Below are 22,532 nucleotides of genomic sequence, written 5' to 3'. Positions count from 1 at the left end.
AAAAATTTCAGACTTACCTCCTTTCTCCGGTTCTGGCCCTTTCGCTCCCTTGTCCCCGTGAAGTTCTAAAGCACAGGTGAAAAAGTAGCTTCTCCTGTGGTTTCATTGCTGCTTAAACGGTTATTAATTTTTTCCGTCCATGGAAAGAAACTAAGGCTGTGGAGGAAAATCTAACTAAAACAACTAAAGTGATGCCGGTGATCACAATATGTATGGTAGTTGGTGCCATCTGATCCTCTTGCAAGCCAGGTTAATAATGCCATTTAATAATATAATAGATGGACAGTGATGCAGACTAATTGCTAGTTGTATATTATTGTCATGGCATGACAAGATAAAATTTAGTTTTTTTAAAAAGATAACATCAGATAAAGACTCTTAATCTTGCACCATAATGGCCACCATCCTTATCAAAACAAATCATTGTCGAAGGTGGCCATGATATTACTGAGCTTAATGTTCTAGCTAGCATCACATGAGATCAGCTTTAATAATAGCTATGCTGGCTGAAGAATGCTGGGAGTTGATGTCCACAAGTCTTAAAATTACCAAGTTTGAAGACCTCTGCCCTAAGTAAACCAAGAGTTATAGAGACTATTGATTATCTCCAATACCATCCATTCTTCTACTACCAGTACACATACAACATTTTAAAATTCTTTATTGCTTTTTATAAACAAATATTCACAATAAACTCTCACAGAGAAATTTAACCAAAGATATACAGTGCATTTAAACTATGGCCCAGCCTTGTATTAAATAATTATTTCTTTTTTTTGCCTAGTTCTTTTCGATGTAACCCATAAATGGACTTTCTCACACATTCTCTCTCATATACAATTTTGCACAATATATGCATATGTACCATATCCATAACATGAATATTTCAAGTCAATGTTTGTGGAATATATTCAAATTGATGTAGATAAAGTCAATCTTTTTTGATTCATAACCTCATTATTTCCTAAATAGGAATATGTAGTTTCTTGATAACAATTTCTGGGAAATTATGAGTATCAGAAAAAAGATAGTACCCATCAAACAAAATCCTTTAGTATCTTTTCTGGCTTATTGTGGAACCCTTGTATATTATTTCTTAATAGAAATAAATTCCTAGATTAAAGCCAATGCAACCGGCTTTCATACATTTTTGTGTTATTTCAGATGCTTTCCCCTGTCAATGACCATTGACACAACTCCAGGATAACCTATCCTTAAAATCTCAGTTCTGTTCTGGGAGTTTTTAGACCAATGAAAATCTTGGCTCTTAGGAATGAAAGCACTATTAAAAAATTCTGACTGTTACTCAATAATATCTTAGTTCCAATTTCTCTGATGTTTACAGCAGGAATCCACTTTATCCATTTTTGTTACCTTTACAGTGGACAACCAATAAGTGCCTTCCGTTGCATCATTACAATAAATGTAATCATTTTTGGAATGAGATACATGGGAAAACCTCCCCCAAGAATTAGTGTAGTTTGCCATTTGCTTTTCAAGGAATCACTGTGACACTGAGAAAAATAGTTGCCAGCAGCACTCACTGAAATTGCTTTCACATGTCCTAGTTTGCAATTCCATCTTTCTGTCCAGATATCAATCCAACTTTATAAAACAGCAATATGATCTTTTTGGAGTCCTACCCAAGTCAGTAAAATGGAGCTGGAGTGTAGGCAGAACCATCAATGCTATCTTTAAGCATAGTTACCCCGGAGGGAAGATGTTGCTGTTAAAAAAGGAAAGGTTGCACATTCCAGTTACATATACTTGAATTAAATGTCCTCTCCCTTTCAGGCACATTGAGAGTGCAGATGCACTGTTTTGGTTTTTAAAACATCACTTCTTCACAGCTTCCATAGTCACTCTCCACCATATCGGAGCCCTCATAGTTAGAAGGCAATGCTGGCTGAGTTCTGACATTTGGCACAGGCCTGATGTCATAGTCTGCGTAGGAGGGCTGGGCTACACTAAGTCTCATGCTAACCCTCTTGTACCCATTGTCTGGATGGTAAAGTGGCCCTTCATTTTCTACCAACTGAGAAGGGTAGTAGCTGATTGCAGTGTATTCGTTTTGACACTGGGAAGAAGGTAGTTCAGCAGGACCAGGGGGTAAGAAGTCTTCCAGATTTTGATTGCTATAGCGAGATGGAATAGGAGCCCGCTTGTTGTTTTGATCAAGTGGGAAAGGAAAACCATCATAAAGGCCAGCTGAATCTGTGTTTACAGGAGGAGCAGGAGGAGGAGGTTGATGGCATGGAGAAGGTGGAAGAGGGGTTTCAATAATTTCATATTGGTGATATTCCTGAGTGTCTGTTGAATGATATCTTGGTGGCCAGTAGGTTGTTTCTCCTGGATACACTGAAATAAAACCAGAAACGTATGAATATTTCCCAATAAATGTGTAGTCTGCAATAACTATTATTTCACTGCATTTTCATATTAACCACATTTTTTTTCATAAGTTGGAGCCAAGGGGAAACTTGCTTTCTTAAATAGTGTATAATTAAGAATCTGTACTATGTAAGCATGAATAAAAATTATTTACTCACAGAGAACATCTCACCAGGAACTAATACAATTTTCTACAGCTTAGCATGCTATTCTAGTTCTAATTTTCCAACAATACAATACAGTAGTACCTCTACTTAAGAACTTTTCTAGATAAGAACAGGCTGTTCAAGATTTTTTTGCCTCTTCTTAAGAACCATTTTCTACTTAAGAATCCAAGCCTGAAAAATTTCCCGGGAAATTTGAGAGTGGCACAATTGGCCAGTTTCCTGCCATTCCCCCTTTAATCCCGGCCATCTCGGGCTTTTCTGGGCTGCCAAAGGAGCCTTTCGGTGGTGCTTAAGGAGGCTTTGGCAGTCCAGAGCAAACAAAGCATTTTGTTGTCTCCTGGAGCATCTGGGCACGGAAAGGCAAAAGGGGGTGCTTCACCCTGGCCGGATCAACTCGGCTTCAGCCAAACCAAGGACTCACCACAGTGAAGGAAAAGTGCCAGCTACAAAGTGAGCGAGAGGAGAGCAGAGCCCTTCAGCATGGGAAGGAAGAGGAAGCAGGTAGCAGCAGCAGCAGCCACCACCGCCTTTTGTTCAAAGGAGCGGGAGGTTCCCCCCTCTTGCCCGCCTGGGTTTCTCTCTCTGGCACAGTGTATGGGACGCAGCCTCGCACCGGGTGTATGGGAGGCACGTGCTCCTCCTTGCCACGTCAGAGTCCCTCTTTTTTTTTTTAAAGCCTTAAAGTTTTGGATTTTTTTTATTCCCCTCACCTCACCTTCTTCCTTCGGCAGCGACTGTCCTCCTCCTCCTCCACCACCCAAATTCCGAGCTTTTATTTCTTTCCTAATGAGTTTGCATGCATTATTTGCTCTTACATTGATTCCTATAGGAAAAACTGCTTCTACTTAAGAGAGTTTCTACTTAAGAACCTGGACACAGAAAGAATTAAGTTCTTAAGTAGAGGTACCACTGTACTTGGTTTGAGTAAATTCTTGTCAAAGATTTTTCGCTGCATGAATCAAACTCAGTGACAGAATTACAGACAGGATAAACAAAATATATTGCTTGATATTTCCAGAAGTGAATTACACTCAATACTATCAATACTCAAACCTACCAGGTTTTGTTATTAGCACTACTATTATTTGTTATTCTTATTTACTATACAAATGCTATTTCCAACAACTACTAATACTCACTATAGCCTATTCTACTATTTCTGCGGATACATAACAACATCTTGTGCTGTGTATCACCATTTTGACACTTGATGAGATAATATCCCATATACTTTAATTTTTCTTCTTTCCTCATATTAAAAGTTATAATTTGGTACAAATTTAATTTGTCTTTTATATATTTGAATGTTCTTTTATTCTATATATAGACTTCTTCCTTTTTATATGGTTCTTGTTTCTAATTCTTTGACCCTTATTATTTTCTGCTCTGCCCAAGTTCTTATAGAAATGGACTATGGAATTTCTTTCTGTTGTGACTAATCATATCTTTTTTTAAAAAAAAACATGAACTGTGTTTAATATGAGGTGTATGCCCATTACTATAACTTTGAAGAATATTGCTATTGGAAGATATCAATCACAACTAGTTTATTTAGCTCATTTGAAAAATAGTTGAGAAACTTCAATACCAAACCCTGGCTATATTTATTTACTTAGAACTTAATTATCACGATGTTGTGTTGCTGTTGATGACTCAGATGATAACTACCTAATACTTGAACTACATTCAATGTGTAGGACAACAGTACTGTAACTGGAAAGGGAACTGAAGAAATGTATATTTCTGTTTTAAATGTGACAAAACGGATACCACCATAACATAATGCTGTTATGAAATAGGAGAGCTAGGTACCCCAAAATGTAGGAATAACTAGTGTGGCTTTATAGCATAGAAACTACATTATTTGGAAAGATCCAATGAAACAGAGGAAAGGGGAAAGTGAAACAAAGATAAAACAAACCCATTTTTTCCCCAGTCCAGGAATTCTTCAACGTAGTGTCATTATCAAGGTTACATAAGAGTGCAGCAGCTGGGAGATTGGGAGCCACACTGCACACAATTACACCCCGTTGTTTCTGCACATTGCTTGAATTGAAGGTGGTGAATTCTGGGACAAGAGAAGATTTGGCTGGGTCTAGAGCACTGAAATGATTGTGATGACCATTGTTGAGAATATTGAGTTCAATGGGTGGAAGACCTTGAGTGCCAACCCCAACGCTTTTTGAGAATTCACTCTTAGAGAGCAGGTCCGGATCTTCTTTGGCCACTGGCTTGTGAGCTTTGACTTTGTGGCAGTAGCGTTTGTAGACGATTGTAATAGCTATCACCAGGATGAGTATACCTAGCACCCCAGCAGAGATTTTGGCAATCCCTTCAGGCTTCCAAATCTCACTGGATGGCTCAAGAGTTGGAATCCCAATCCTTTGGTTGCAGAACATTCCCTGGAAGTGATTTGTACAGATGCAGTGAAGAGAACCCTCACTATTCACACAACGTCCTGAGTTCTGACATGGATTTTTCAAACATTTCTCAGCGACTTTTTCACACCTGTAATGGAAGACAGTTGATAAAGGAATATAAACAAGCAAATATCAATAACGCTAGTTGTGAAACCAAACCTAGGGACCTTTAGGGAAAAAATTATATATACAGTGGTACCTCATCTTACGAACGCCTCTTCTAACGAACTTTTCAAGATACAAACCCGGTGTTTAAGATTTTTTTGCCTCTTCTTCTGAACTATTTTCACCTTACGAACCCAAGCCGCTGCTGCTGGGAGGAAGGGGTTTCTTCCCCCCCTTTTTTGAAGAAAGAAAAGGGAGGGGCGGTTTGGAGGGGGAAAGACTTTGCAGAGAACAGGAAAGGGTGTCTTTTGAAGAAAGAAAAGGGAGGGGCGGCTTGGAGGGGGAAAGACTTTGCAGAGAATAGCGTGCTTGCAGAGGCACTGAAAGAGTGTCTTTTGAAGAAAGAAAAGGGAGGGGCGGCTTGGAGGGGGAAAGACTTTGCAGAGAATAGTGTGCTTGCAGAGGCACTGAAAGAGTGTCTTTTGAAGAAAGAAAAGGGAGGGGTGGCTTGGAGGGGGAAAGACTTTGCAGAGAATAGTGTGCTTGCAGAGGCACTGAAAGAGTGTCTTTTAAAGAAAGAAAAGGGAGGGGCAGCTTGGAGGGGGAAAGACTTTGTAGAGAACAGTGTGCTTGCAGAGGCACTGAAAGAGTGTCTTTTGAAGAAAGAAAAGGGAGGGGCGCCCCCCTTGCCTTTCTTCCTTCCCACTCACCCTTTAGCCTAGCCTTGCTTCTTCCACCCACCCCCTTTAGCTGCTCCTTCCTGCCCTCTGTTCGCCTCCCTTCTAAAGTTTGGGATTTTCCTGAAGGATTTGCACACATTATTTGCTTTTACATTGATTCCTATGGGAAACATTGTTTCGTCTTACAAACTTTTCACTTTACGAACCTCCTCCTGGAACCAATTAAGTTCGTATCATGAGGTACCACTGTACTGTTTTTTTTGGCATATAAGACACACTTTTGCACCCATAAAAGAGGCTGAAAATTTGGGTGCATCTTACACTCCAAATATAGCCCCGCCCACTTGCCAGCCCCCATCCTTCGGCCTCCGTGCATCTTCTTCCTAGCTGCTGAGATAGCTGCTGACAATGGCTTGTGTTTTTGGCTCTGCATGTTGCATTTGCAGCTTCCAAACGCTCGCACAGTGTCCAAAATTACTACCTGGAACAACTGTTGCCTTCTCTTACCCCTTCCCAGCTTTGCCTACTTTAGTCACTGGAGCTCCCTCCAAGGATCAGCTGTGCTTTTGTAGCTGTTTTTCAGCCGAGCTAAGCAATCTTCCCTGCTTTGCCTCCTTTTCTAATTGCTGCTCATTCCGACGATCAGCTGTGCTTTAGAAGCTTATCCCCCACCTCAAAACCAGCAAGCGAATAAATGTGCTGAAGCTGCCCAGGTTAAGGACTAGCCAGAGGAATACCTGGTAGGCAGAATTCCCCTCCCACCATTTTCTTCCCCAAAAAACAAAGGTGCATCTTATACACACTTTCAAAAGTCTGTTCACTGTTCTATTTAAGCTGGGCTGAAATGGTGCTGAAAATGCCAGAATAAAGGTTCCCTGTTTAAAATGTCAATCCTCTGCTAAGTTCTGTCAGTGCAAAGACTCACCTATTTAACAGAAAGAGACATGAATCTACACAATCACAATACAATTAAAGTCATGCCCTGGATTTTCACAGCAGAAATTCATGCAGCAAAACAATTAATTCTAAGTATTCATCGATAGTGTATCCCCAGTCTTGCTTATTTATAAAATCATAACAGTTCATTTGTCTACATAGCAGTCCATTCATTTGATCATCAATCTTTTTATTGAAAGAATAAGGTGAGCAAAATCTTTTTAAAAATGTTCTAAAATTGATTATTCATACATTCCTAAACAGACATGGCTACTGCACTGCGATATTCATTGGGAGATGAATATGTGCAATGCAGAATAATATAGGCATGATGTCCTCACTGAAGTCCAAAAGGACAGAAGCAGCATTGAGAGAAGAGTCTTACCTTTCCCCCCAATATCTGTCTGGGCAACGGCAAGTATAGCCACCTTTCTCAGAAAGTTCACATGTCCCTCCATGTAAGCAGGGATTTCCTTCACAAAGGCCATCAGCCACTTCACAGTGATCTCCAGAAAACTGTGTGGAGCAGGTGCAAACATAACCTAATGAAAATAGGTCAAATAAAAGCAAAAATAGCTTTATTTTTTAAAAAGTGGATAGGGAAGCCATATACAAAATTGGAATATAATTCAGATGGTGTTTTGACATGTTATAACAATTAGGCAAATTATAGTTCCTCTTTACAATGTTTTTAATACATTGAAATCTCCATTAAGAAGCTGGGAATATGATGTCTCCACTTAAATCACTGTTTTAAAAAAATATTTGTCAAATATATATAAGATTACAGTAAAAAATATAAACATGTACTGTATACATGAGATGGTTATGAGTACATGGGAACATTAGGACAGGGACACTAGGCAAGTTGGTGCACTTATGCACGTCCCTTACAGACCTTTTAGGAATGGGATGAGGTCAACAGTAGACAATTTAAGATTAACCTTTTGGGGGTTTGAGGAAGAAACCACAGAGTCCGGTACAGTGGTACCTCGTGATACGAAACCCTCGCCATACGAACAATCCGAGATACGAACCTGGGGTTCGGAAATTTTTTGCCTCTTCTTCTGAACTTTTTCCATCTTATGAACCTGCCGCCCGAACGGCGAACCCAGAAGTTCGGCAAAAGTTCGGGTTTGGCATTCGGGTTCGGGAGAACGCCGAGAAGCCCCCCGGCTGTTTCAAAAGGCGACAGCCGGGCAGCGGGGCTTTTCGGCAGCCTCCTGAACGCCGAACCCGGAAGTTCAGCAAAAGTTCGGGGTTGGCATTCGGGTTTGGGAGGACGCCGAGAAGCCCCCCGGCTGTTTCAAAAGGCAACAGCCTGGGGGGGGATGTTCTCGGCGGTCACCCGAACCCGAACTTTTGCCGAACTTCCGGGTTCGGCATTGGGAGGATGCTGAGAAGCGCCTGGCTGTTTCAAAAGGTGACAGCTGGGCGGTGGCGTTTTTTTGCGGGTTTTTTTCTTGCACGCATTAATTCATTTTACATTGTTTCCTATGGGAAACAATGTTTCGTCTTACGAACTTTTTGCCTTACAAACCTCCTCCGGGAACCAATTAAGTTCGTAAGACAAGGTATTACTGTAGTATATTCCAGGCATTGACCACTCTGTTGCTGAAGTCATATTTTCTGCAATAGAGTTTGGAGTGGTTTACCTTAAGTTTGTATCTATTGTGTGCTGGGTATTGAAGGGTAGGACATTGTAGCAGATAATTTTATGTGCTACACTTAGGTCAGGCCTAAGACAGTGTAGTTCTAAATTGTCTACGTCCAAAATTTCAAGTCTGGTGGAATAAGGTATTGACACTGATGTGAAAAGTATTGTAAATTCACAAATACAATTCAGCCATATGCTGTTGACCTGAATATAAATCTGCATGGACTTGAACTTACACCCTTCTCTTAGTGAATCTTGTTTATGAAGAGCAGCTGAACTAAATGAGGAGTTGAGCAAACAGGATTCTGATTTTGTCACTGTGAGCTCTAGGAAAGCAAGAGGGATGTAGTCCACTTTGTGTTAGTTGCTTATTTGTCAAGACATGTCACTCAGCTGCAGCTGCAGGCTTTAGGCAGATGTAACAAAGTGCACAACTGAACCCTAACCCTAGAGAAGGTATTGCCATGAGTTTCCCGATGGACGCCTTCTATTACTAAACATTAGTATCAAATTGCTTCCATGTGACCAGGATAAAGGAAGAAAATGCAGAAAAATGATTTATACGAAGACTTAATGCAACTAAATGTCTTCCTCCCTTATTGAGCACCTCATTTTCACCCATGAACATAATCATTTATATTTTAAGTTCTATTTACTCTGCTAGAAACTCATACATAGTTCTTTTCACCCATTTTCCATAATCATGCTTTATTTTCCACCAGAATCACTCTGTTGCAAGGCAGTTTACAACAATTGTTCATTACAGTTAGAGCCTATCAGTTCCTTCATTAAGAGAAAATCCCGCAAATGGAAGTTTAAACATGGAAGAAAACATGAGAACATTCAACCTGCTCACTTTGCCTGTCTCTGCTCTTTATCCCCCAGAAATTCATGCCTTTTCAGAACACACAACTCTGGAATATAGAAGTTAACTAACTAGGAAAAGAAAGGAGAAGTGCCTGCAATCAGTTACCTAGACATCTCACAAGTCCTTGTAATTTCCCCAAGATGAGCTACTCCAAACTAGACTTACCTCCATGTTGCACCTCACTGCAGAGTCCATCATTAAGACAGGGGTTACTGCTACAGGCACCACTATGTGGACAGCACTGCCTAATGCTTGATTCTTCAACCACCCCTCTGGATCGTTTTTCTTTGGGCAGAACCACCAGGTTTCTTCCGTCCACAGTAATAGCATTCAGGCAACCTCTGAACCCACCAGTGATTCTCTGAGGCTGATGATGCTGTACTAGTCCTCCAATCAACAGATCTCTGGTGGAGTGGGAAATGCTACAGCTCTCTGGGAGATGGAGAGAGGCATTTCCCACATCATCAATCAGCAAATGGATGGTGTGGCTTTTCACTTCTAGGAAGATTGAATGCCACATGCTGTCACTCACAAAATGGTGAGACGAAAGGTTCGCACTAAAGCCACTCCGACATCGGTATCCAAGATGAGGTACTCCATTAACAAGCTGCATGAGATATACAAAGCATATGTAAAATAAGTGTCTGGTATTGATTCAGGTTGCAAAGATCTAAGAATGCAAAACATAATTTATACATTTTTTTTTCTGAATTGGTCAAATGAACGACAGCCTCATTTTGAATTATCTACTGAAATTTCCACATCTAACTGCTTTACTTGCATCACTGAGCAATTATCGCTCTAAAATAATAGATCTTTGACATTGGACAGTTTCTACACTCTAAGTTATGAGTGTCCAACTAGATTTCAAATAGCTTCTATATTTTCTGATGAATCAAGTCCTTGCTAGTCTAAGTTCATTATTTCTTCCTCCTCCAATCCTCTTAGTGAGGAGCAACAACAACAAAAACCTTATGTGAAATAAAGCAATACGTTTTCTTCCCTCTGTTAGGAAATTCAAGGACCAGGATAAATTCTTTCATTAATAATAATAATTATTAATAATAATTTATTAGATTTGTATGCCGCCCCTCTCCGAAGACTCGGGGCGGCTCACAACAACGATAAAAACAATATTATGCTGGCACAAATCTAATATTAAAAAAAACCAAAAACTAAAAACCCTATCATAATTAAAAACCAAACAGCACATACATACCAAACATAAATTATAATAAGCCTGGGGGAAAGGTGTGTCAAATCCCCCATGCCTGGCTGTATAGGTGGGTCTTAAGTAGTTTACGGAAGAAAGGAGGGTGGGAGCAGTTCTAATCTCTGGGGGGAGTTGATTCCAGAGGGCCGGGGCCACCACAGAGAAGGCTCTTCCCCTGGGGCCCGCCAGATGACATTGTTTAGTCGAGGGGACCCGGAGAAGGCCAACTCTGTGGGACCTTATCGGCCGCTGGGATTCGTGCGGTAGCAGGCGGTTCCGGAGGTACTCTGGTCCAATGCCATGTAGGGCTTTAAAGGTCATGACCAACACTTTGAATTGTGACCGGAAACTGATCGGCAGCCAATGCAGGCCACGGAGTGTTGTAGATACGTGGGCGAATCTGGGACTAATGTGACTAATAACACTGCAGGTACAGTAGTCCTAGACTTAAAATCATTTACAGTGGTACCTCTACTTGCGAACTTAATTTGTTCCTTGACCAGGTTCTTAAGAAGAAAAGTTTGTAAAAAGAAGCAATTTTTCATATAGGAATCAATGTAAAAGCAAATAATGCCTGCGATTGTGGAAATCGCAGGGAGGGTGGAGGCCCTGTTTCCTCCCAGGAGATTCCTAGAGAGGCCCCATGGAGGCTTCTCCCTGCCTTTTCGGGTTAGTTTTGGAGGCTCAGGTTTGTAAGTGGAAAATGGTTCTCGAGAAGAGGCAAAAAAATATTGAACACCCGGTTCTTATCTAGAAAAGTTCGTAAGTAGAGGCATTTGTAGGTAGAGGTACCATTGTATTTATTAACTATTCAAAGTTACAATAGCACTGAAAAAAGTGACTTATGACTGGTCCTCACCCTTATGACTATTGCAGCATCCCTCCAGTCATTGATAAAGATTGAGCACTTGGCAAAAGCATAAATTTATGATGAGTTGAAGTATCCCAGAGTCATGTGATTGCCAGTTGTGACCTTCCTAGCTAGCTTCCAGCAAGCAAAGTCAGTTGGGGAAAGCTGGATTCATTTAATGACCATGTGATCATTTAACCATAATGATTCACTTAACAAAAAGGTTGTAAAATTGGGTGTGACTCTCTCAACCACCATCTTGTTTAGCAATAGCAATTCTGGTCAGAAGGATGGTGTTATGTTTGTATAATGTACCATTCAATAAATGCAATAAACATGGTAAAAGGCTACAGGAGGTAGGAGAAAATAAAGCTGTGACTTTACAGAGATGCCAACGAAAGGTATTTTCTCTCCACTATTCCTAAAGGCATTGTTAGATGAGTTAAATGAGAATAATTGTATTTGGGACAAATCATGATGGTGAAGGAAAGCTTGCAGCTTACTTTATAAAATAATTTATAGATCCAAACCCCGACCTCATCAGACAGCACTGGGCTATTTTTTCCCCATGCCGGTCAGGTTGGAAACCATGAGAGGCCTTTCTCCTTCTCTCCGAGAGAAAACAAATTACATTTCTCCACGCCTGCTTCAGAATTAATCAGTGCTTCAGGCTATAGCCTAGAATAGGCCCAAAACTGGGGTCTCTCCTCATTTGGATTGCACTGATTCTTCTATCACAGAGTGAGTCATTTATGCATAAATAGAAGCATGGTGAATTGATCATGTCATGCAAAGAATGATAGATAGGAAAATTGTTGAATAAACTTATAGATAGTGTAGGACATATAGAGATCGTCTATAAATGAATGAATCTATTGCAAAACGTAGTAATAAGTTTAAGGAAGAGTTTACTGAACAGAAGCAAGATGCTTTATTAGCATTGTTCAAAGGAATGAAACAAGTTAGAGCTCATAAAACTATTCTGACAACATTCCTAATCCTAGTTTTGTTACAGTTTATATAGGGAAGAGCTTTCTCTATATCCCAGTAAATTAAAGACCTACATGGCTAAGGACCACACTATTTATGGGACTATCACCTGCCACATACCTCTCAGGGGCCAATAAAATCTCACAAGGTTGGCCTTCTCCAAGTTCTGTCGACTAAGCAACTCCCCCCCTCTGATATCGATACTGCTCCCACCCTGCTGGCCTTCTGAAAGGCTGTGAAGACCTGGCTTTGCTGGCAGGCGTGGGGCCCATGAACATTACACCTGTCATGGCCGAAATGTGTATGAGTGGTATATATATATGTTGAGTGGACTTTTGTCTTGTAGGTTTTATAATGGGTTTTTATTGTTTTAATTTAATATTTTTCTTCTTTTATATTGTATTGTATTTTTTATATTGCTGAAAGCCACTCTGAGTCCCATTGGGAGTGAGCGGCATAGAAGCTGAATAAATAAATAAATAATAATTAATAATAATAATTTTTTTAAAAATAGAATTCTTTATTGGCCAAGTGTATTTGGACACACAAGGAATTTGTCTTTAGTGCGTATACTCTCAGTGTACGTTAAAAAAAAACATTTGTCAAGAATCATGATGTACAACACTAATTGTCATAGAGGTCAAATAAGCAATCAGGAAATAATCAATATTAATATTGATTCTATTCTATTCTATTCTATCCTATCCTATATTCTGGATACAGAATGCTGATCAGAATGCTTAAAACCTAATAGTAGCAAAGAGGGAATAAGTACTAAAATTCTGAAAACTAACCAATATCTCACTTTTATATCTACAGTAATTGTATTCTTGAGTCACTAACAAAACTCTGTCTGGAGGCTGATGTTGCCACCTAGTGTTCCTTTGGTAGATAGGCAGCCATATAAATAATAAATGTGTATTTTTAAACTTCTTGACAAATGACTACGCCCATTTCTTTGAATTGCACATGGATTTTAAATACACAGCCAAAAAAAGAGAGGATGCTATGAGAAAGTGTGCAATTAAGATTTCCCTTCCACTACCCCAAGTGGTAGTGGAGGATATTCAAAGACATTAATGTGATTTATATTTTAATCTGGTATCCTGTTCACAACTCTTCAGTGTTTACCTAAACTGTTCATGAAAAACTAAATGATGTAGCATGTCTTTCAAAAGTCATGTTAAATTCTGTGAAGTACTAGTTGAAATCATATTCTGATGGCAGCAATGATCATCTATTCATCCCTCTATTAATGGCAGAAAAGCTTTAGGATCTGTGAATGAAAGCATATTTTCCTTCAGGTCAATGTGTAACATATGTTCCAGATCTCAATTGGATTAGCTTGCAAACTTGGATGAGTAAATAGGTGGCTTAAAGGCTCTTGAATAATTAACTTGAAAGCAGAAAGTGTCATACTTAAGAGTTACCTCATCAGGCAGCTGATGAGGTTTTGTTTTGCTTAGTATAAAATGCTTTGATCTTATTGACTATATTGTGTGTGTTATGTTTTTCATTTTAGTAAGATTGCATGTACTTTAACTTTATTAAACTTGTATCCGTAATCCATAAATCTTCTGTCATTTAGGCTTCTGGCAATGCATAGAATAAGATTTATCTCATAATCTAAAAACACACCATGCTACTATGAATCAAAGGAAATGTAAAAAGTAAAATATCTTGTGATAGACCTTCTCAGAAGAGATTGTTTTTCAAAAGGCTCTAACACTAGATTTCCAATAAAGCTCAGTACTGCCCCAGTTCCTTTATCATCACTGTATGGATATCTAAGCAAACTGGAAATTCTACTCTAATAAATAATAGTCTCTACAGAAACATTTCAGCTGAAATGAGAAAATGTATGAACAATTAGGATACAGCCAAGGCAAACAAACAGCAATACAAATTATTTTTAGCCCAGACCTAGAATGCAAACAATCCAGAAGTGCTGAGAAAATTAATAAAATACGCAAAGTACCATAAGTGCAAATTGTGATCAACCAACCTGAACAGTGCTATTATCCAACCAGTTTCATTCTTTATTTTTATATACATTTTCTTAATCACTGGATACCTACACAGATTCCTGTGACTGCCTTTTCCAGTTATACATATATTTATGTATTTAATTCTTTTCATCAAAGTATGGCTTTCAAATCACTACTGTATCTAATTTCAGATGGATGAAACATACAAGAAAAAGATGCATGCTACTTGAATATCTTAGATATGGAACCATGATGGTGAACCTATGGCACGCATGCCCAAAGTGGCACGAAGCCATGTCACCTAGCATATGCGGTGGCGCCCATTCCTCTTCTGGGTTTTTGGCACGCATGCATGCATGACAATCATCTGGCATTCATGCATATGGCTATGCGGAAAATTGGAAGAGTTGGTCTTCCATTTTCCTGCATGAACATATGCGCCGACCAGCTGATCATTGCAAAGAGATACACGCCAGAAACCTGGAAGATTAGCTGGCCTGTGTGCATGCACGCACCAGAAACCAAATATGTGCCCTGGGCAGCTCCGAGTTGCGGCTATTATTCCTATATTTTTGTAATTTTTAAAAAATTGATTGTAAGCAGCATTGAATCATCTAATGCATTACCTGTGTGAGATATACCTGTTTTTAATCAATCAATCTCTATTTACCGAAGTCCAATAATATAGAGATATTAGGTAGTAGTCTGTTGGACTTTGGTAAATAGAGATTGATTGATTAAAAACAGGTATATCTCATACAGTTAATGCATTAGATGATTCAATGCTGCTTACAATCAATTTTAAAAAAGAACAAAAATATAGGAATAATAGCCAACAATATTGCTTGCCAGATCTGGACTGCTCTAGTAAAAAACGTGGATTGACCATCAGATGGTAGAATCAAATTTGTTTTTAGGATTTTTTTTCCATCTAATTTATGTCCAAAGTTGTGTACCCAACTGAAAATTTGAGTGCATCTTAAGCTCCAAAAGTAGCTTTTTCGAAGCTTTTTTTTCTAGCCCTAACCAGGTGATAATGATCTTTGCGGCTCTTCCCAGCTTGTAGGCTTCTTTTCATTGCTACGCCCTCCGAAAAAGCTTTTTTTCAGCCCTACCGAGGTGCTAACGACCTTTCTGGCTTGCAGGATTTTTTTCATTCCTACTCTCTCCGAAGAAGATTTTTTTCAGCTCTAACGAGGGGATAAAATAATGTGCTGAAGCTGACTAGACTAAAGATGTTAGCCAGATGAATACCTGGTAGGTAGATTTCCCCCTCTATTTTCGTCCCCCAAAACTAAGGTGCATCTTATACTCCAGTGCATCATATACTCCGAAAAAGACAGTAATTTGGGATATTTCAGTCTGACAAATGAGGAACAGCGATAACAAAAAGAGTTAACTGTTACTGTTTCAACGTACTAATTCTCTCCCCAAGATTTGTACATTTAACTTCTTTTTCATTTCCATACCTCTGTTAAATTTCATGTAATATATGAAATGGTATGGTAATATATATCCTCCTCTTCATCATCCCTCAAGTCATAAATAAAAATATCAAAAGTAACCAAGGAGGCATCAAACCCTGTGGAATCCCTCTTAATATCTCCTTCCAATTTGATTCAGAAAGTAAACAGTTTGTAAATCTTTCCTTAATACTTGTATCTTTCAACCTACATGTAAGCAAGCTTGCTAAATTAAATAACATTAGGAGTCCTTTGCTGAGATCAAATACTATATTATGCTCACAAGTTACATTATATTCCCACAATCTACTAATAAAATTATCCTATCAATGAATGAAATAAGCTTAATTCATGAGGTTTTTATTAGTTCATGCTAACTAGCAAGAGGCATATAATAATACTATTAAATAGTAGGCATAATAGTATAATGTTCAAGGTGCTTACAGAAAGGTTACTTCATTGTTTATTCAGAATTTTCCCAATTGACAGATTGACTGATCTGCAGTTCCCCGATCCTTGGCAGTGGACATAGCTGTTAAAACCCACAACTGAATTTCATAGCTGGAAATGCATATGAAAAAGGATGGGGCAGAGGGACAAATGACAAGACACAACTTTGAAGTTTGTGTCCTATGTTGGGGCCAGGTATTAAAGGGGTGGATTTATGTTGTAATATCTCTACAGGTGTCTCCAAACTTCCGAATATAGGGTGCCTGTGGCCAGGATTAAAGCACTGGTGGTGATGTAATGCTTAACAACAGGCATTTAAATATTAAGAAAAGGGAAGGGAGAAGAAAATATATTTAAAAAGGAAAGAATCAGCAATGTCTAAATCAGAAACGACTTTTCTGGACAACAGAGGATATTATTTAAATTGAGAAATAAAGGAAATAAGTGAGGAAAGAACACAAAATGCTAAAGTGTTGCTGGTGAAAACTGCAACAGCAAATGCAGTTGGCTTTCCTACAGAGTTTAGAGACAGACACTGTGATATGAACCCACTGAAAGAGAAAAATTATTACATTCCCCTTTTCCTCCTGCCTGTCTTATTTAGCATTTTACTACCAAAGGTAAAATTATGTTAGATTAACACATTTTATATCTTTTCCCTGTAAAATACCTTACCTCTACTTTATTTTATCAAGTATTTCCTACATCTTTATTGCATTATTTTTATTATATTGTTGTTGATCACATATCTCCTGTACCACATCTAAATCAACTTTGGGCTCTCCAATTCAACCCCTCCATTTGAAAGACACAAATTTCTACTGAGATAATGGTGGCAGAATTAGGTTCAAGGAATGTGGTTTTGCAGGAAACCAGATTAAGAGGAACTTGCTATATTTGGCAAAAACCCTCCCATCATCCTTTTATTTGGATAATTGCAATTTTATATACATAGGTAAACGCTCTTATCCAGGAGGCAAGGAAACAGTGTTTTAGTCTTGAGAAGTGGTTTTATGGCAGCCCAAGAAAAAGATGAATTGTATGGTCAGAGGACAGACAAATCCTACCTGTAGAACAGCACTGTTGCTTCCATTGGTAGTAAGCAGTATGGCATGGAGCTGGTGTGTTTGTAAATGGAAGTGGATCTGCCAATCCCGTTTTCCTTGATGGTGATACCATACGTAACTGTGCCCACTGAACTTCAGTGCTGTGCCTGACAACATAAGCAAAGAAAGTTTCAGTCTGAAAAAAGAACAGCTGCAAACAGTTGCACTTCAAGTTTAATACATTAAATATTATTGTTCAAACTTATTTTTGTGTTGTTTATTAAAGTTATACAGCTTCTCATTTAACAGAAGGAACTCTGTGGACAGCAATCAACAATCAAAACTGCATTATAATTTAAAAAAATTAAAACAATGTTAAGGTTGTGATAAAACTTGTAGCTATCAATCATACCATGCTGGCTCCATCCATATCCTGGCCCCATTGCTTGGGGGTATTGGCAGAATTTCACTGTCTGAAGCCAGCAAAATAAGAGCTATCTGTATCTCAGGGACCGCCTTCTGCTGCACGAATCCCAGCGACTAGTTAGGTCCCACAGAGTGGGTCTTCTCCGGGTCCTGTCAACTAAACAATGTCGCTTGGTGGGACCCAGGGGAAGAGCCTTCTCTGTGGTGGCTCCAGCCCTCTGGAACCAACTCCCCCCAGAGATTAGAATTGCCCCCACCCTCCTTGCCTTTCGTAAGCTGCTTAAAACCCACCTCTGCCGCCAGGCATGGGGGAATTGAGATACTCTTTCCCCCTAGGCCTTTACAATTTTATGCATGGTATATCTGTATGTATGTTTGGTTTGTATACTAATGGGGTTTTAACTGTTTTTAGTATTGGATTATTATTATATACTGTTTTATTACTGTTGTTAGCCGCCCCGAGTCTGCGGAGAGGGGCGGCATACAAATAAATAAATAAATAAATAAATAAATAAACAAACAAACAAACAAATAAATAAATAGATAAATAGATAAATAAATAAATAAATTAATTAATTTCTGGGGAAGTTAGTCCATAAGGCATGTGCCATATCATAACACACTTACGAGAGTCCATCAGGCAGAACTACAGCAAGGAGACTAGGTACTTAACCACCATGCTGAATGTAGTAGAATGAACAGAACCCATCAGGGATAGATAGTCTCATAAATAACCTGGACTTGTGACATGTAGCGCTTTAGAGATAATGACCAGCACCTTGAATTGTGCTCAGAATTCTACTGGGAGCCTGTGCAGTTCACATAACAATAGTGTTACATGGTCATACTATTGTGAGCCCACTATTGCATGCATCCCTGCATTCTGGACCAGTTGAAGCTTCCAAATGCTCTTCTACAGCTTCCCTAGGTACAGCATTTTGCAACAGACCAATAGGGAGATAACTAAGGCTTAAACAATAATGATTAGTATCTCCCAACCTAGAAAAGCATGCATATCAATGGTGGGTTGCTATTGGTTTGCCCTGGTTTGGATGAAACAGTAGCGGTGGCAATGGGAGGCTCCCCCCACATCCACCCAGATGTTATCATGGATAATCTGCACATGCACAAAAGTGACACACACACCTCTCTAAACCGGTAGCAGAGGTAAGTGAAATTCATTACCGGTACAGATGCTGCACAAGATGCATTTGTGCAAAAGTTCTTCTAAGCATAGCTGCCACCTGAACAGGAACTATGAGCCCAGAAGAACCCCAAAGGTTTTTATTATGTCCATTAAACAGAAACCAGTAAGAAATTATACATTAATAATGGACTAATTATGATGTTTGGAACAGAAATTCTTCTCTGGCTTAGAAAGATTGCTTAGTAGCACTGAATAAATGACATTTCCTATCAAATATGGCATGATTTGTTCCCTGTCAATGTCAGAGAGTAGGAGCTTTCCTCCCCTTCCTATTCATTCCATTATTTATGGAATCAAGATAAATGTCCAGGATAATTTGAAGGTCATGAGATAGGACAAAAGACTGCAAAACTTACTAGGATATGACTGGGAACTCTACAGGGTTAAATCTGTATTTGTGATAACTTAGCTATTTTCTCAGTTTTGGGAAGCAATTCATTTTTTTAAAAAATCCCTCAGTTTTGAACTTGAGTGGGATAGATTCTTTCCACCTGCCGAGGAAAATATCTACATGGTCAGCAATCTGAACAAAATGCAATAAAATGCCAGTTTAGACTAAAAACATTTCAGACATTGTACTAAAACAAGCACTGCTAATTACGTTACAATGTCTATTTTATAAAGTAAGGGAAAAGGATGATCATAAACAGCAATATTTTCTCACCATTGCAAGAGCAGATTTGTTCCAAACTGTGCCGAGGGGTGAGCACACTGAATCGGGCAGTACTATACGTGAACACTGTGCCTGGATCAAGTTGAAAGGTTTCTTTGCAAGCGCGTTGAATGATGCAGTTGGCCTCATGGCATGGGAGACAGGTCACTTTCTTTACCCGCAGCCCAACCTGCTGATCCATTTCTTCAGTCGACTGAGAAATCCGGTTAGCAATGAAGCTGGGCTTATACAGTGAATATTGGGGTTCCCCAACTGCTAACAGAAGATCCACCCCATCAGAAGCCTCTGAAGGTTGCAAGCTAGCCATATGGACATTCTGTCGCTTTGTCTCTAAGATATTCCCCAGAAACCTCTGCAGGTTGCGCCAATGGTCACTTATAAATTCTTCTGGGTTAAGATGGCGGAAATGCAGCGCCACAGCTTTATCGAGGGCATCCTGGCTGAAGGACCACACATGAATATGGACTCTGGTTATGGTTGAAAAGGTCCCATCGCTCACACTTACATTCAGCGAATAGTGGCCATGTTGGAGGCCATCAGTTGCAATTATTTTTCCATCTGAAAGTCCCACAGAGAATTGTTTCTTTTCAGGGACTACTGACACAAAGCTATATAACAGAGTATCATGGGGGTCTCGATCAGTGGCATGGATTTTGCCAAGAACGCCGCCTCGGAAGGTTCTTTCATTAGTTGTGATGAAGATCTCGAGAGGAAGTGCGGAAGGAGGGTACTGGCTTTGTTGTATCACAAAGATACTTATAAATGCCAAAGAAGAAAGAGGAGGGTGACCACTATCAACAACCTATTGGACAAAATTACAAAAATCTTTATTACCACCAGAACATACATACTTTCCTTGTAGATCTGATTTGCTTATTTAAGTCACAAAACAAGGAATCCAAACTTCTTGCTGTCAAAGCTCCATTTAGAGCTGGGATGGCACAGTGGTTAGAATGCAGTACTACAGCTACTTCTGTTGCCTACTGGCTGCCTGCAATTTGGCAGATCAAATCTCACCAGACTCAAGCTTAACTCATCCTTTCATCCTTCCAATGTTGGTAAAATGGGGACCCAGATTGTTGGGGGCAATATGATGACTCTCTAATCCACTTAGAGAGGGCTGTAAAGCACTGTGAAGCTGTATATAAGTCTAAGTGCTATAGCCATTTCTTCCATCGGCCAACAAAATGTCTTTCTTGCTAGTATTTTCAAGAAACATCCATTTCAATACAACAGTTATCCTTGCATTTTTAGCATACTGACAGTTCTCCATGCATATTTTTCTACTAATAAGAAAGAAGTCTAACTTAGGCAGTAGTCTAACTTAGGCAGTAAACTGGATTTTTAAAATGTTAAAAAGATACAAGTTGCATTTTTGTATGACTATAGTGAAATCCAGTGAAAATATCTTTGGGGATTAAGGGACCCAATGCCCCATCTGCAAAATACACTTATGAGCGTCCATATTCTGTTGCCTTCATTTTCAAATACAGTGATACCTCGTTTTACAAACGCCTCATCATACAAACTTTTTGAGATACAAATCTGGGGTTTAAGATTTTTTTTGCCTCTTCTTACAAACTATTTTCACCTTACAAACCCACCGCCCCCGCTGGGATGCCCCGCCTCCGGACTTCCGTTGCCAGCGAAGCACCCGTTTTTGCGCTGCTGCGATTCCCCTGAGGCTCCCCTCCATGGGAAATCCAACCTCCGGACTTGTGTTTTTGTGATGCTGCAGAGGAATCCCAGCAATGCAAAAACAGGCACTTCGCTGGCAACGGAAGTCCGGAGGTGGGGTTTCCAAGCGAGAGGAGCCTCAGTGAAATCGCAGCATCACAAAAACACAGAGGTCCGGAGGTGGGGTTTCGTGGACTTCGGTGTTTTTGTGATGCTGCAATTTCACTGATGCTCCCTTCGCTGGGAAACCCCACTTCTGGACTTCCGTTGCCAGCGAAGCACTCGTTTTTGCGATGCTGGGATCCCCCTGCTGGGAGTCCCCTGCAGCATCGCAAAAACACAGAAGTCCGGAGGTGGGGTTTCCTCAGGGGAATCCCAGCAGTGCAAAAACGGGCGGTTCGGCTGGCAAAAGGGGTGAATTTTGAGCTTGCACGCATTAATCGCTTTTCCATTGATTCCGATGCGAAACATTGTTTCGTCTTACAAACTTTTCACCTTAAGAACCTCGTCCCGGAACCAATTAGGTTTGTAAGACAAGGTATCACTGTATTATTGTTATCTATATATTTCAACAACATTCCAGAGAGTCTGTAATGAAATTTTGATAGATTCTACTGGCATCATATAGGACTGGGTTTTAAGAAAATTAATGCCAATATTATACTTGGTGTCTACTCTTTTATATCTGAAAGTGGCTGGGATTTTTTTGATATAGAGTTTCACTGTACAAGCCAGAACATTTGGTGAACAGTTGTCTACAGTGGTGAACAGATGTTTCCTGAAAAGAGTTAAACAATTTGGCAGCCCCTTATCTACCTTTCCTTGATCACTCCTTGTCAAAAAGAAAAGTTAGAAGATCCAATCAGACCTTCTCCTATTAAGTTTCAGCTTGATCCAGACATAAATTTACCTGGACTTGCAGAAGATATTGTTCCTTTGTTCTTCTGTTCAAGGTGGATGATGTCACTAATACTCCAGCCTGGTTAATCTGGAACACCTTTCCTTCATTTCCCTCAACAATCTGAAAATTGTATGGTGGTCCATTCTCTGGAGAATCTCTGTCACTCAAGATTAGCTCCAGAACACTGGTACCAACTGGAGAGTTCTCCTGAAATGTTAGTTGGTGAAAAAACAAACTAGTTAGAAAAAAAAATCAGTCTCCCTTGTTTGGAAGGAAAAGCGACAGAAGGTAGAATGCTTAAAAAGATGCAAACAGAAGAAAGGTCTGTAAATTAATCTAAAGATAATTATTGTATACATAATAAACATGTCCCAGATATTTCTTATTTATCTGAATGTTAAGGGACTATGGTAATTTGTCTACT

At 39.5% G+C, this 22,532-nt stretch overlaps 1 protein-coding gene across 2 annotated transcripts in view; it reads right to left on the bottom strand.

Annotated features, from left to right (window-relative positions):
- Positions 1 to 645: 645 nt before the first annotated feature.
- The window catches only part of FAT2 (FAT atypical cadherin 2), an 87,306-nt gene continuing 65,419 nt past the window's right edge, over positions 646 to 22,532 (bottom strand). For both annotated transcript variants that reach the window (XM_070739038.1, XM_070739039.1), the window contains exons 18-24: positions 22,118 to 22,315; positions 19,522 to 20,332; positions 17,246 to 17,391; positions 9,390 to 9,831; positions 7,085 to 7,241; positions 4,480 to 5,066; positions 646 to 2,358 (exon numbers count right to left, since the gene is read on the bottom strand). In XM_070739038.1, coding sequence (XP_070595139.1) covers positions 1,829 to 2,358; positions 4,480 to 5,066; positions 7,085 to 7,241; positions 9,390 to 9,831; positions 17,246 to 17,391; positions 19,522 to 20,332; positions 22,118 to 22,315 — 2,871 coding nt within the window. In that variant the 3' untranslated portion in view covers positions 646 to 1,828. The remainder of the gene's footprint in view (positions 2,359 to 4,479; positions 5,067 to 7,084; positions 7,242 to 9,389; positions 9,832 to 17,245; positions 17,392 to 19,521; positions 20,333 to 22,117; positions 22,316 to 22,532) is intronic.

This window comes from Erythrolamprus reginae, chromosome 2 (genome assembly GCF_031021105.1).
Source record: "Erythrolamprus reginae isolate rEryReg1 chromosome 2, rEryReg1.hap1, whole genome shotgun sequence".
Classification (NCBI taxonomy): domain Eukaryota; kingdom Metazoa; phylum Chordata; class Lepidosauria; order Squamata; family Dipsadidae; genus Erythrolamprus; species Erythrolamprus reginae.
Note: the sequence above shows the minus strand (reverse complement) of the source record. Positions and strands in the feature narration are given on the sequence as shown.